Source organism: Anabrus simplex, chromosome 2 (assembly GCF_040414725.1).
Source record: "Anabrus simplex isolate iqAnaSimp1 chromosome 2, ASM4041472v1, whole genome shotgun sequence".
Classification (NCBI taxonomy): Eukaryota; Metazoa; Arthropoda; class Insecta; order Orthoptera; family Tettigoniidae; genus Anabrus; species Anabrus simplex.
This window is the reverse complement of record NC_090266.1, coordinates 632,255,075-632,271,091: the sequence shown is the minus strand read 5'-3', so window position 1 is coordinate 632,271,091 and position 16,017 is coordinate 632,255,075. Positions and strand designations below refer to the sequence as shown.

Here is a 16,017-nt window from a genome sequence, read left to right as displayed (position 1 = left end):
AAACTACTGTAAGACTAGAAGAAAATTATTCCAAATGAATAAGGAAGCGTGATGTCTACATTGTGTTTACAAAGATGAACAGATAGAAATTATAACAGTATACTTAAGGGGATCGGTACAGTAAACAACCTTCAAAAATTAGATTTTTCAAAGTATTTTTTAATGTTTAACTACACTCTTCTAGTTCATTTTGGTGAAAGAATTATTTAAATATCTGCGCTAGTATAGTAGTTATGATTTAAAATGCTAGACATTGCATAGGATATTTAGAGAATTCTGAACGTTCTGGAGATAAGGTATGGCATACGGTAAATAACATACATTGGTGAAGGTGACACAAAGTCATTCAAAGCTGTGTAAGATATGCAACAGTATGGTCCTAGTGTATCAATCACCAAAGCTGAATGTGTTGAACATGTTCAGAAACGTATGGGCACACGACTGAGAAATCTGAAGAAAGAATTCAAGGGGAAAAACATTCAGATGGCAAATTACTGTCTGGAAAGAAGATACTGACAGATTCTGCAATAAAAACTCTGACGACTTACAGTGGAAATGCTATTAGAAATAACTCAACATCAGTAAATGATATGCGAACTGCTATCTGGGATATTTGGTATGATAAAAACTCATGTGATGAAAATCCACTTCATTACTTATGCTCAGAAGGAGATAATTCCTGGTGCCCGTACCAGCGCGCTGTCAACGCAGGCAGAGTTCAAGAATACAAACACAAACACACATTACAATTAGCCGTTATTGATGTGATTAAGCCTGTTTTCAAGGATTTAGTTGCTACTAAACTGTTAAAAAGGTATTTATTAGGTTATACACAGAATGCTAATGAGTCTCACGATGCTAGGATTTGGAAAATGTACCCAAAAACTGGATTCTGTGGAAAAACAACTGTGAAGATTGCCAAAATGATGCAGTTATGACATTTAGTGATGGAGTGAAGAGTAGGTTGGCTGTGCTGCAAGAAATGGGCTTGAATCCTGGTGTCTTTTGTGAACGTGCAATGCTACAAGAGCACGTGATGCGTATGAAGTCTGCTGAAAAAAGGGTATGAGAAGTCACAAAAGTGGCCAGACAAAGCAGAAGAAAATTAATACTGGAATATGAAGCTGAGAAAACGGTTTTAGAGGGAACGTTCTGTGCCCCAGCAGCATTTCTGCACACACTGGAAGGCTGCTGTGTCTTTACAGGCATCATATAATTTTGGAGCTCATTTTCTCAAAACTGTATTTTTCAAAACTATTTCCCTTGTAACTCCTAAATTATATGGTGTATTGCAATGCCACTTTTCACACATGATCTTAGTAACAGTGTCTACAAAACTGACCTAACTCATATGCCTAGGGTTGATAATTGTAAAAAAAAAATTATCAACATGCAAAAAATGACCAAAATATGCAATATTTAAGTAACGCAAAATTAAAAATACTAATTTGGCAAATATAGTTCTGGAAGTGGTCAGTTTTGTAGCTGTCACTTCAATCAGTACACTTAGAAAAGCAGAACACTAATATATTGATAAATGGCCCAGCTATGAAGGAAACGGTGAGTACAGACACACAAGGAGCCACCATTTTGAATAATTAATTGGCGAATTCGATAATGCCATAATCAATTCTGAGATATGTGCTTGCATAGCAAACAAGTAGTATGCTTCATTTAGAAAGTTTCATTGTCATACATACAGTAGAAGCTGATATATAAATTATTTAAAATGTCCACATTTTGAAGGTTGTTTACTGTACCCATCCCCTTAAGTGATTGATGAAACTGGATTTCGGCCGATAACCTTGGACATGAGGTAGGTCACCCACCGTCGATCGCCGTCTCCTCCATGTCGGAAATTGCCTCACATTTTAGAATACCATTGTAGCTGCGAGGACAAACATGGAATAGTAGTAGACTTCCTCTTGCTGATGTATTGGCATCTTGAATTTGTCTCAATCCGCACGTAGTTTTCCTCTTCTTTCTTCCCATGTAGAAGGAGCTGAAACTGACAAATAAGTTTTAAGATGTGCCCAGTACACACACACGATGAATGATATTTCTGAATAATACGCATCTTCTTCCGTAAATCTGCTAAACTCGTAGATCTAGAATGTGTAATGAGTCTGTTCTGCCGAATGATCGAACCCAAGAATGTCTGCAATGTGAACGTCAGCGTTGAATTCCCAAGACAGTCAAAGAAAAGCTCAAATCACAAAAAAGGCAGTTCCTTTGGGAAACACCGCTATATAATTGTCTTAAGATGAGGGTGTGTCGCTGTAATCATCTGTGATTAGTCAATGACTTGCACCTGATAGGCTGATACATTTTTATTGGAATACTGTCAGGTGTAGAGCGACCTTGATCGTATCGATCGGGCAGCCTTGGTTTCTCCCTGTAGGTCACATGGCAGGCAGCTGGCAGTCTGACACACAAAAAATCCACTGTTCTCCCCTCGCTTGGAAATTCCGGTTTCGAGCAAGCTCATCTCTCTGTGACACGGAGTTGGTAAAATCTTCACCTTTGCTGATGAAATAATATTCTTACACTCGTAGATATTAAAATATTGCTTTTATGCCAAATTTGAAGGGGACAATACAGAACTAAAGAAAATTATAGAAAGACCTTATACTAAAGAGTGGCCAGATTACATCAGAGTCTTAAAGCATCTACCCCCCCCCCACGAGGGACCAGAGATGTAGAAAGACCAGACAGGAGGTGGATTGAAACCATAACAGACCACAAAGGCCTAATACTTGAGAAAAGGTGACATGCAAGATCAATTTATTACTATAGTTCAGAGTGTAGAAGATATGTGATCCATAAAATATTCTGCAAAAATACCTTTGGATCAGAATGTAAACTTAAATATATTTATGCGACCTGCTTGATTGTTGAGTATTTTAATCTTGCCACTACTTCACAGACATTCTGGGCATTTGAGGTAAAATTTTCTCTAATTTTCGTACCTAGCACACTTAAAAACAATAAAATATACTAAAATTCTCATGACAGAATTATTGCATACTCTGTCAGTCTTTTGGTTGATAACCAGAAATGATGAAGTCCTAAAAGAAGTCAATAACTGTATAATGTTCTAATTCACAACATAACCATCTTACTGGAATCAATATATTTACATTTTTCTGCCTAATGTCATGTACGTGTCCTTCACACATGGCAAGATATGAATTTATGATCCGCATTGACAGGCATTTACAATTATAAGAATGAATTAATTTGTATTGAATGGGTGAACCTTCCTTCAATTCTTATAATTTTCCTTCATGTAAGTAATGCTTTACATGAAAATGTCCACATTTTTTTCAGTGGCATATAATGCTTCCTGACTTTTTTTTTTTTTTTTTTGGAGCTTTTTTGAGCGACTTTACTCCATGGTACAGGTTGTGTTCCTGTAAGCTAGGAGTCTGTGGGGTTGAACCTCTCTGTTGTCTGTCCTGAAGATGGTTTTCAGTGGATTCCCATATTCAGTTCAGACAACTGTCTTTAATTAGACAATGCTTGCTACCTCTTCAATTGATCCTTAGACTCCTCACTCAAAGGTGTTAAATGTGATGGTAATATTTATTGTTATTCATTTGTTATAGGAATGTTTGTTGGACCGGGTAGATAGTGGAACACTTCCACCCTATGCTTTCAGTTTAATGACAGTTTTTTACTTGCAACAAATGAAAGATCCTGTGTTGCCTGTCATTCAAGAGTTTATTGAACGTGAATTAGTCACTATGGAATTCACCGATGGTGAGTAAATCTCTGTGCACTTCCTGAATGAAATTATAGACAATCTCACTGTTTTAGTGCCAGGTTTTGTGCATTTCGAGCTCAGTACATTAGTGTTTTTCCTCTTTTAAGTGGGTTTTATATTGACCACTGATTCTCAGCAGCTACTAACTGAGATTGTTAGTATTCTTTATACTGGTCAAATTTATGTAAATGTTCATTTTAAAGTTTTTATTTGAATTAATCCATATGTGCCCAAGAACATTTCTGTGTAGGATTTTGACTTTATTTTAAAATGTGCTTCACAGTACCTTCTGTTGTTCATTTGTTATAGAAATTTGTGTTGGATTGGTTAGATAGTGGAGCAATTCCATCCCTTACCTTCATGTTATTGGCAACTTTTTTATTTGCAACAAATGGAAGATCCTGTATGGTTAATGCACAAACTCTTAGCCATAATGGAGGAATATGGGATTAGGGATAGGTTATTTTTAACAGTCAAAGGCATTTTATGTTGACAACCAGGCTGCAGTGAGAATTGATGGTAGAATGAGTTCTTGGTTCAAAGTAGTAACAGGGATTAGATAAGTTGTAATATTATTTCACCTGTGTTGTTCATAGTGGCATGGTGGTATTCAGTTGGGTGGAAATATAGTGAACAGTTTAGCTTATGCCAACAACTTGGTTTTAATGGCAGATTGTCTCGAAAGTCTGAAATCTAATTATCTATTGGTGCTTGAACGGAGGTACAGTGAGTATTCAAATGAATATTAGCATTTCCACATTAGTATTTTATTGTATTTATTCTTGAACATAACAGGCGTTCAGCCCCAAATACATGTTCACAATAAAAAAAAAAACTTGCAAAAACAGGAAAAAGGAACAATGAAAAACAACACGAGACTCGTAGGGCATGCCATGAGGTCCATCAGATACTCCGGAAACGTGACACTTCCTAGGGAGGATCACCACAGCAGTCATCCTCAGTCCCTACATGCCACGCCCATCGACCCCGCTGGATAAAAAATAAATAAAATAAATAAACTACTGCTGTCCGGCCATGTCATCATCCCTGGTGAGAAAAAGACCGCCCTCCCATGATGACTCGACCGACCCTATCCGTGGGGCCCGTAAGACGCCCCCAACCATCCCTATCGGATGACAGTGCAGCTTTCTCACCATTCTATTAGCGGTCGACCTTGTGAGTCTGTAACCGCTCTCCTACTGTACCCCGCCTATCTCCTCTTCGTTCTGCGTATATATCTCATTTATTTCTAAGGGGTAGGCCCATCCTACCCCTCCTCTTCCGGGAATGTCCTGCTCTCTCTTACCAACTACTCCTTACTATCCCTTATTGTACATAAATCGTGAGAAAACTGCACCTGTCCAAATCTAAAAAAATAATAAGAAAAAAAACAATAATAATAATAATAATAATAATAATAATAATAATAATAATAATAATAATAATAATAATAATAATCTACTAATAATACTAAACTGGAGCTCTATATACTAATTGGCTACCTGAACTAAGTACTCATTAACTACCCTAGCCTACTAGATATATCCGATACAAGATCATTTTTGCTGCAGGAGTCGCCGACTCCTCGTTTCAGCACACTCATCACGTGTCCTTATGCAGTCAGCAACTTGCGTCATATTCATTGTTCCCTGAACTACTCCCGTACAATTCCAAAACAACGATAGTCGGCAATTATATTGAGTCCTACCATATCACAAACAATAAGTCCACTACCATTGCAAAATAACACATCATTTACCCAACTCCACCAACTCACCAACTCAACTATGTACCCAACACCAGTACTCCACTCACCATCAAATTTATCATACAATCTCCATCCAGTGCATATCGTCGAATTATTAAACAAGCTTCCCATAAATACACATCTTCATTCCAAACACATACCCCCGTATCCATCCTATTACTCTCCCTCTTTCATCTTGCTCTCAAATTACTTATTTACTGCACATAGATACCTGTTCAACTCGCCTCCGTCTTCCCACTGATTGATAATCCACCTTAAAATAGACTGTTCATCCCCTTTTCCCAATAGTTTCTGATGTTCGGCACTCGATAATCTATTTCTTATCTTACCTGTGTCTTCACAGACACTTAATAAGTGAAAATCATCATTCACTGCCCCACATAGTATACAAACTGTCTTGTTCCTTCCTTTTAACCAACCCTTGTTCTTATGCAGTCCCATCAGCCACCACACCAACCCACCCCTATTTAACGTGTCAACGTGTCTAATATTTATCCCCGATACTTCCTTTACTTTAATAAAAACCTTCCGCGAACTTCTTAGTCTACTTCCCCCCAATAATTTCTGCCAATGAATGTGTCTAATCCTCCTCGAAAGTACCCTCAGCCCTGTGGCTTCTGTCTTCGTCTAGACCTCCCCCTACATGTGCCCTAATCCTATCATCTCCAAATATCTTTTAATTTTGACTAGCCAGCAACACTGATACGTACTCTTCAGTTGTTGACCAAAATAATGGCTTCCGATTGAGATAGCTAAAATTAAAATTCAGGAAACTCAATCGTCAAAAATTAGCAGTGTTTCGCCCAGAGTGCGGCATGGGCTCATCAGTTGGATACCGCACCTTTCCCAAGACACTGGCCGGCTAGCACGCCGGTAGCGACACCACTGCAAGCCATACATGTGATAAGCACAATGCAGTGCCGACGTACTAGGGGAGAATTGCATCTCCACTTGCTATATTGTCCTCCCGGGCTAGCATGACCAAAATATGGCTTCCGATTGAGATAGCTAAGATTAAAATTCAGGAAACTCAATCGTCAAAAATTAGCAGTGTTTCGCCCAGAGTGCGGCATGGGCTCATCAGTTGGATACCGCACCTTTCCCAAGACACTGGCCGGCTAGCACGCCGGTAGCGACACCACTGCAAGCTATACATGTGATAAGCACAATGCAGTGCCGATGTACTAGGGGAGAATTGCATCTCCACTTGCTATATTGCCCTCCCGGGCTAGCATGACCAAAATATGGCTTCCGATTGAGATAGCTAAAATTAAAATGCAGGAAGCTCAATCCAGCTGATGAGCCCATGCCGCACTCTGGGCGAAACACTGGTAATTTTTGACGATTGAGTTTCCTGAATTTTAATTTTAGCTATCTCAATCGGAAGCCATATTTTGGTCATCCTAGCCCGGGAGGGCAATATAGCAAGTGGAGATGCAATTCTCCACTAGTACGTCGGCACTGCATTGTGCTTATCACATGTATGGCTTGCAGTGGTGTCGCTACCGGTGTGCTAGCCGGCCAATGTCTTGGGAAAGGTGCGGTATTCAACTGATGAGCCCATGCCGCACTCTGGGCGAAACACTGGTAATTTTTGACAATTGAGTTTCCTGAATTTTAATCTTCAGTTGTTGTTCGTACGCTGCTTGTAGCACCCTCCCGCCATCTTGTCTCTTCAAAATCATCCAATATTTCACTATTCGTTTCACACACTCAAATTCCAAGTCTTCCCCACATTCTCAAGACTCCTACCACCCTTAATTATTCTATTTATCCTTCCCCAAACTTTCTCAGTGTTGTTCAACTTACATTCTTTATTTATGGCTTCCATCTGTTCCTTTAACCACGCCTTTTTTTACGCCACAAATTTTCTTTTTGTAATCTTTCCTTAATTTTTTTTTTTTGCTATGGGCTTTACGTCGCACCGACACAGATAGGTCTTATGGCGACGATGGGATAGGAAAGGCCTAGGAGTTGGAAGGAAGCGGCCGTGGCCTTAATTAAGGTACAGCCCCAGCATTTGCCTGGTGTGAAAATGGGAAACCACGGAAAATCATTTTCAGGGCTGCCGATAGTGGGATTCGAACCTACTATCTCCCGGATGCAAGCTCACAGCCGCGCGCCTCTACGCGCACGGCCAACTCGCCCGGTCTTTCCTCAATTTACCAAAAAAAAAACAACCTCTCTTTCTAAGCTCCCACCTTTTTACCTATACTCCCCAAATGCTCCCAGCACCCTCTTTCGCATACTTTCACACTCTATATTAAACCATTCTTCTCCCTCTTTCTTTTCTCTTCTTCCACCATTATTTATCTGAGCTATCATCTTTATTGGATGTAGCAGCAATTCCAAGGCTTTATCAATATTATTCTCCTCTAACGCACTTTCCCATCCATATTTCAGTAAGTGTACTTCTTCCTTTGCTACCCTGTCCCAATCCCTTTTCACTTTCTCTGTCCATTTGTACTTATTATAACCTCTCCCTAGTTCATCCTTCATCTTTACTTCTTTTCTTATATTCTTCTCCTCCCCCCTTTTTAACAGAACCCACGCTGGGAAATGGTGTGATTCATCCAGTCTCCTACTTCCATCCTTAAAATATCCTCTAACACTCCCTCCAAGCTTAAAACTATATCACACTACCCCCCTGCTCTGAAACATAGGTCAATTTCCCCGTACTGTCACCCTCCTTCCATCCATTCAGAATATATAAATTCCCCGCTGCGCACAACTCTAAGAGCTTCTCCCCATAACTGTGTATAGTTTTATCCTAACTTCTTCTACTTCTCAACAAGCAACTCCCGTCTTCCCTACTATATAGTGGTGTAGCAGATTTTAGAAGGCAGTGAAAGACAAGAGACAAAAGAAATAACAGAAAAAAAGAAAGTAGGAACCCAATATCGCGAATTCATTAAGATGATGTTTTTTTTGCTTGTAAAATCTTATTGTTGTACATACAGCAGTGTAAATAAATGCATTAAATATTGATTAGTGACCAAGAGTTATAAGCAGTAACATTGGTGACCCCGACGTGATAAAAAGGCTTCGGTACACAGGATGTCTCTTTGACACTCCACCACTTGCAATGATGGGATGTAAAGGATTTTTAGTGAATTATTTACGGATTCATTAGAGGATAGTGGGTGGCAGTTTCTCTGCCACTAGGTTAAGAAAAATGGAGCAACCTAAGCACAATTATACTGCAGCATTGGAGATACAAGTCCTTACAGACGCCTCATTGGGCACTACGTGATTTTCATGAATAGCTATATGCACAGAAGTTCTACTTTCAATTTTGATTCAGAACAGGTTAACAGAAACAATGTTATAGTACAAATGCCAACAGGACAAGTACAGTTATAAGCAGTAACAGTGGGCTCTGTTCCCCTATTCTCGTGTTCCAATCTCCAAATAGCAGCATGTCCTCTTCTTCTGCAAACTTCTCTCTTATACTAATCTCTACCAATAGTTCTTCAAAAAGTACTTACTTGTGTATACAGAACTACTAGGATGGCAATATACGAACGCTACGATTATTCTCTTCATCCTTCCCTCTACCCATCCCATATTAAACCTCATCCATATAACTTCCTGCATATCTGTTTCAATATCTTCTACTAGTTCACTAATCTCTTCTTTAATTAATACTACCATTCCTCTTGGGGTGCGTCCCTTATTCCTCTCCTTTCTTCTATATTTATATTTAATCACAAACCCCTTCCATGAAATCTCTTTCCCTTCTTCCAACCACGTCTCCAAGAGTGCCACAACATCGAAACTTTCTACTACTTCCCTAACCTTTTTATTTCCTATTTTGTTATCCCCTCTATATTCACACATCCTGTTTTCCAACATACTTATAACTTATCCTTCCTCCCTTCTAAATTGCCTCCCTTATTCTTACTCCTTGTAGCTCTCACCCCCTCATTCCCTGTTTTGATACCTCCTTTTCTTAACATTCTTTGCCGTTCCATGCCCTCCGTAACCTCCACCCACTTGCACACTTTACCCCACAAGTCTTTTAGGCTCCTACTTCTTCTCTGTTCATAACCCTTTACTTTTTTTGCCGATCTCTCTTCTCATGTTCTTTCTTGCTCTCAAAACCACTACACACTGCACTCGCCGGTTCTTGCTGCTCACCCTCACTCGCCCCTTCATTACTCTGCTCTTCTGTATCCACTAGGGTGTCCCTTAAAAGAGCAAATTTTTTTTTTTTCCATTTATTGAAACACATACCCCGTTATTGTGTTTATTAGTCTATTAGTTACCTAAGTAGAGAATTTCAACTTCCTACATTAATTTTAACCCGTGCCGACGGGGCCTAAAAGTTTTAGAAAATGGCTGCTTAAACGGTCTCTTAAATGTAGTTGTAGATGATCACTCAAAACAATTATTTTAGAGAAATATAAATGAAAACAGAAATTTATATAATGCTCTTCTTGTAAGTAACAAAAAAGATGCAATTTGTATAGTTATTCATTTGGATATTTCCTATTCCAAGTCTCTTTTTTACAGTCTGGTTAAATTTTTCTGTTCTTGCACACAATGTAATAAGAACTGCTTCTGTTCTTCATCTGCGGTAATCAAACCATGAAAGTCTGTCATTAGTTTAACAGCTCTTTCAGCTGTGTCATTAACTGCTGTTTAAAACCGCATTGGAAATCAACTTGTCAACTTTCTCGTAATCTTTTAAGGTCTTTAAAAAACAAAAATCTTGATTCGGCGCTTTTATCGCCAAACTACATCCAAGCCAGGGCTTCACGTAAACTGCCACAATGAATAAACAAACATCTTGTAAAGCTTGTTTGTCCTTAGCTCTCATTTTAAACTGGGACTTCAGTAAACACATTTTTAAGGAGTAAATAGCTCTTGCCATCCATTGTGCTTGATGCATTGCACCAGGTGGTCTGAGTTTTATTTTATTTTTAATGTCTCCACCCAGAAAAACAATAGCGAGCTCAGATACTCGTACAGTCGATTTTGCCAGCTCATTGTTAAAAAACGTCACCAATTCAATAATATTTTCCTCACAGAGATGTTGTTGGACAAAATCAGTGCACGGTTCGATGGCACTAGGATTAATATTCTTCCAGTTGTCTCTAAACTGTTTGAACAGCGGAATATCAGGACTGCTAGTGATTTGTTGGATCTTCGATTCAAATACACTTTTGAGCACCAGTTTGTAAATATGATGGTGGCAAGGAAAGAGTAACAACTCTCTATCTAGTTTTTGCTCTAAAAACACACAAGCTCTGTTCAAGCGTCCTGTATTAGATGCTGTTGTATCACAGCACATTATTTGTACCTTATCATCCAGGTTCCAGTCATGAAATATGAAATAATAATTGATGGGCGTTCTTCTTTTGAACTTCTTGCGTCCAGAACAGGTAACAATTTTCCATCCCAATGAACTGTAACTACCTCGGGTACATTATTCTGAAAATCGGATTTAATGGATCTCGCTCTATCTTTTCTCATTTGTGTTCGAATGCGTTGAATAGAAGATTTGTTGATCGGGTAATTGTCAGAACTAAGACCAAGTGCTTCTACTACAGACTGAATTATATAAACAGAATCTCTGATGCTTAGTTGACATCTGTCTAAAGTTGCAACTAATTTAGATGTGATAAAATCTTTTCTTCCTCTTCTTGTCGACGTAGCTAAAGAACTTACAGATTGAGATGTGGATGGCAGAGATTCTTCCAGGCTTTCTTCAGAGCTTGTGAATTGTTCTTCTACGTCTTCATGTGTATCAAAAGTCTGTAAAGTTGCAGATTTCAATGAGCTCGCGGAAGGCATTTGCTTTAGTCTCTTTTTATCTTCTGTAAGTTTTCTCAGCCTGGCCCTTTCTTCAATATCAGCCAACTTTTTGTCAACACCCGCTAGGCACCCTCTTTGCTTTTGCAAAAAATATTTTATCTTCTTCGATTTTTATTCTTTCAAGAGCATCAGCATGTGCGATATCGAATAAATTATCTAATTCAAGTTGAAAGTTCTCTTCGCGGCACCTATGTAAATCCTGAATCTTCTTGCTATTTTTTTTGCAGTTCTTGCCAGACCTGATACAGATCCCTTAACTTCTTAACACAATTAGGCAAAACTCTGGTAGGTATTTTCCCAGAATATATTGCACTCCCAAATGACAAGATTTGCGCTTTCGCTAACGGTCAACTTAACCTCACGTATGTTGAAAAATAGAATTGCGAGAACTTGACGATTTGATGGTAATTTTGCACCTGTTTTTTGGTGATTTACTTCACCAACCAAGAAAATGCTTTTTTTTAAATTGCTCCTTAGTTCCATTGACATCTTCGAAATATAAAACAATCCGTGATAGCTACCTGATAAGCGAAAACTAAGTGTCAATAACAATGAGAGCGCGCCACTCTTGTGACGTAACTTGTATGGACATGTTTAAGCGCGAGTCGGCACGAGTTGCACTGTTCAAAATAAGGTAAAAAATTGTTTTTGGGTGTTTTAGGCCCTATTGAATAAAACAATAACCTATGCATTGCAAAATTAAAACTTTGAAAAATAAGGGACACCCTAGTATCCACATTGCATTGTCCACTTCCACATGGGTTGATCTCCACTCCTTTCTCCACTTCACCCCTAGTTGTTTCTGCTTCCTGCCTTCCAACTTGCACTGCCATCACTCCCCCCTCAGAACTGACGTGTTCGTCCATCTCTTTCAGCTTCGCCACTGGGTGCTCCCTAACCCATCTCCCATTCGTCACCACTAGTCTCTGACCTCTTATGCGGACTTTTCGCCCTTGCTGCCTCGCTTTCCAAAGATGCCTATTCATAATCTTCATGTTTTCTACACCTTCTTTTCCCATGTCCCTCCTCACCCATACTTTCTGACCCTGCAAGTTATTGCCATTTCTTAGCACAATTTCTGCCATTAGGGTAGAGAAAAATTGCACCCTAATTGGTCTTCGTCCTTTTGCTTTGTCCACTCTCTCTACATCGTCTATGTCCACTTCACTGAAATTTATCTTCATCCTATCCCGTATGACCTCTACCACCTTATAGATTAAATCAACTTCCACACCATATATAAATATGGCTTTCTTCATTCTCTCCTGCCTGTACCCCTCTGCTTCCTTCTTCATCATCAACACCTCCTCTTCTAGATATTTCACCTTCCCTCTTAATAACTCTATTTCTTTCTCATTGTTGCACACTTAATTGTTCGATTCCTCTTAGTTTCTGACCATTCCTTCATGTTCCCTATCTCCTTTCTCTGCTCTTCCATTATGTCCTTTATTTCTTGCACCTTATCCCAGTGACAGTGTTCATGTATCACTTCCTTCACTACCACCTTAAGTGCTGCCAAATCTTCCATGCTGAAAGTGCCACTGGTATCTGGGCCTGGGTTTAATTCCACCCCCCCCCCCAATGACCGGAAGCACTGCTAATACTGCTGCTACCAGCACCGCTTCTCCCCATTTTACCTCCTCTTTTCTTATTGCTAGTCCATTTTTAGCCTCCTTCCTCTGCTTCAGCTGCCATCTCCCAATTGCGGCCTGGTACTGCTCAATACCAACCATGTTCCCGGCATGCACTGTACAACGCAACCTCGCTCCTCGCTCGCTCAAGCCAGATTGTGATTTCCATGTTAGTAGGAAAGAAATCTAAGCTGACTGATTGCCTGGTAGACAATACAAAACTGTAAGTTATAGATCATTTTAAGTACTGTACTTAATGTTCTTCCAGCATAGTACCATACTGAGCAAAATTGAATCTGGGTGCAGCCAAACTAACACAGTGAACTTGCAGTTGCAATTAATAGTATTTTGTAGGGAAGGAATGAGTTCTCGGATGATCTTTGTGTACTTTACTGTGGAGAAGTGTCCGCTTCTGTGGTGTAGTGGTTAGCATGATTATCTGCCACCCCCGGAGGTGGTGATGGTGGTGTTGATACAACTAGGCAACCATCCTCTAACACCCCCGGAGGCCCGGGTTCGATTTCCAGCTCTGCCCCGAAATTTGAAAAGTGGTACGAGGGCTGGAACGGGGTCCACTTAGCCTCGGGAGGTCAACTGAGTAGAGGTGGGTTTGATTCCTACCTCAGCCACCCTGGAAGAGGTTGTCTGTGGTTTCCCACTTTACCTCCAGGTGAATGCTGGGATTTATTTATTTATTTATTTATTGTCTTGCTTTATATGGCGGGACTCAGGCTATGAAGCCTGCTATTCTGTCCGACCATACATACACCTACATGAAGAGTTAAATACACACTAAATTATCTACTGTTTAATATCTTAAGGTAGCAATTAAATGATTTAATTAATGTAATACTTAGCTATGATCTAATCCTACTATGTTATAAGAAATTATTATTATCCATTAACCAGGTTTGACAGAGTTTCTTAAAGCGGAGGTGGTTTGACACGCTCCTAATTTCAGCAGGTAGGGAATTCCAAATTCGGCTGGCGGCGACTATAAATGATCTACTGTAGCCAGTTGAGCGGTGAATGGGAATGCTTAGTACTGCGGTGGATGATGATCTGGTAGGAATACTAGAAGGTGATGCTAGGTAATGGAATTGTGTGGCAAGGTATTCAGGTGTGTTAAGGTTCAGTATACGATGTAACAGGGAAAGAGTGTGTAAATTTCGTCGCTCTCTTAAGCGTAGCCATGAAAGCCTAGAAAATGCGGGAGAAATATGGCTAAACCTTGGTATATCTGAAATAAATCGAACGCATGCGTTATGTGCCTTTTGGAGCTTGTTGGAAAGTGAGGCATTCAGGTTACTGTATACTACGTCACAGTAGTCGAATATTGGCATTACCATACTTTGGATAAGCAGTTTTCTTACATTTTGGGGGAGTAAATCTCTGAGTTTTTTAAGGGAATGTAAGGAATAAAACACTCGCTGACATATACCTGTTACATGATCGTTCCAACTAAGGTTTTTATCCATTATCATCCCTACGTTTTTAACTGTGTCTTTGAATTGTAACTGAGTGCCTCTTAATGTTACTGAGTGGGTATTGTACCAGGAAAAGTTGTGGGCAAAGGGCATGAGTAGGACCTCAGGGAGTGGAACTTGGTTTTGGAGCCGATACAGAGAAGGATAGTCTCGCAGAGCGAATAATAGATGGTAAATAATTTTTTTTTTTAAAAACAATTTATTAATTTTTCACCCTGCGGTATGATTGTTGACTCAAATTTTGTATTGAAATTAAATGTTGAAAATAATCTTCTTGAAAAAAAAAATGGCATAAATATCATTGGTTTCAAAGTCTTTCCTATGTGAGAATTTCCACCTAAAGTCTTTTTAAACCTAAGCACACTTTTATAATTGTAAATGGATATGAGAAATTATTAAAAGTTTTCAGTTCTCAGTTCGTCAATCTCGATATATAGCACACTTGAAAGCCTACAGTCTTTCTACGAGAAATGAAACTGAAATTAAATTTATCACTTTTGAGAAATTATGAAAATTGTTCACACGCGACACTGAAGTTTCACTGTTCAAAATAAATGAAAAAGTTTAGTCAGTTTGTTACTCACTTATGACAAGAACTGTTGCTACAAAATGTCGAAGGATGGACATCTGGAATGTTCCATGCAGAATCAGGATCGGCGATGTTGACGTTCCCGATGAGGTGATGACAGCTGGAACTGGATCACGTTGAGTTGTAGCTTGTTCGGGTGATTTTCGCACACGAAAATTCACTTAGTGCGAGTAGTTATCACTGACACTGTTGAACACTATTTATGGCGTATGAAGAATCACAGTCCTTTCTGTACGAAATACTATTTACAGTCGTTATTGAAACGTTCATAATCACACAGTTCACATTTGAAAAAAGAAAGCAAGTCGATAAGCACAGTCTTTGAACACAGTCATTAAGTTACTAGGGATTATTTTCTGCTAATCCTGTTATTATAATGTTATATTAACGCAGAAAAGTTCTTACTTTTTCACTCAAATTACTACTGTGAGTCTTGTATTGACGTGACGTGAATAAAGAAATATAATGCAATACTCGAGAAGAAATGAGTTCTGGTGATTCTAAATATTAGGCTCTGTAGAAGTTCAATGTTACTTGAAGTTACCTAAGTCCACACGTAATGAAATAGTTAATATTTGTACTCCAATAAGTTCACTCGCGTTACAGTCTTAAATGTCTTTAGGATTATATTGTAATCGCGACGCGATATACTAACTGCAGTGCGACGTCTTTTAACAATTCTATCGGTGATAGAATTTCGCGTTCCGGAAATACGACGGAAAGTACATCTACCGTGACTGCGCGAACATACTGTACGCGGGCCGGTCTCTTCACTGTCTCACTCACACAGCTGTCTGCTTGTCCTTGTACTGGTTTGCGGGCTGTCTGGCCTTGACATATATAGATACCAGCGCAGGGAGGGGTGGCGGCTCTCTCGGCCATGTGACCGTGATTACGTAATTTCGTTGAGACTTTAAATTATTATAACTCAACAACCGTTTGATGAATTAATTTGA

General features: G+C 39.3%; 1 protein-coding gene across 1 annotated transcript in view; it reads left to right on the top strand.

Moving 5' to 3' along the window:
* The window catches only part of LOC136864292 (terminal uridylyltransferase 7), a 482,777-nt gene that overhangs the window by 177,133 nt on the left and 289,627 nt on the right, over positions 1-16,017 (top strand). Inside the window, exon 8 of the mRNA XM_067141082.2 lies at positions 3,609-3,762. Coding sequence (XP_066997183.2) covers positions 3,609-3,762 — 154 coding nt within the window. The remainder of the gene's footprint in view (positions 1-3,608; positions 3,763-16,017) is intronic.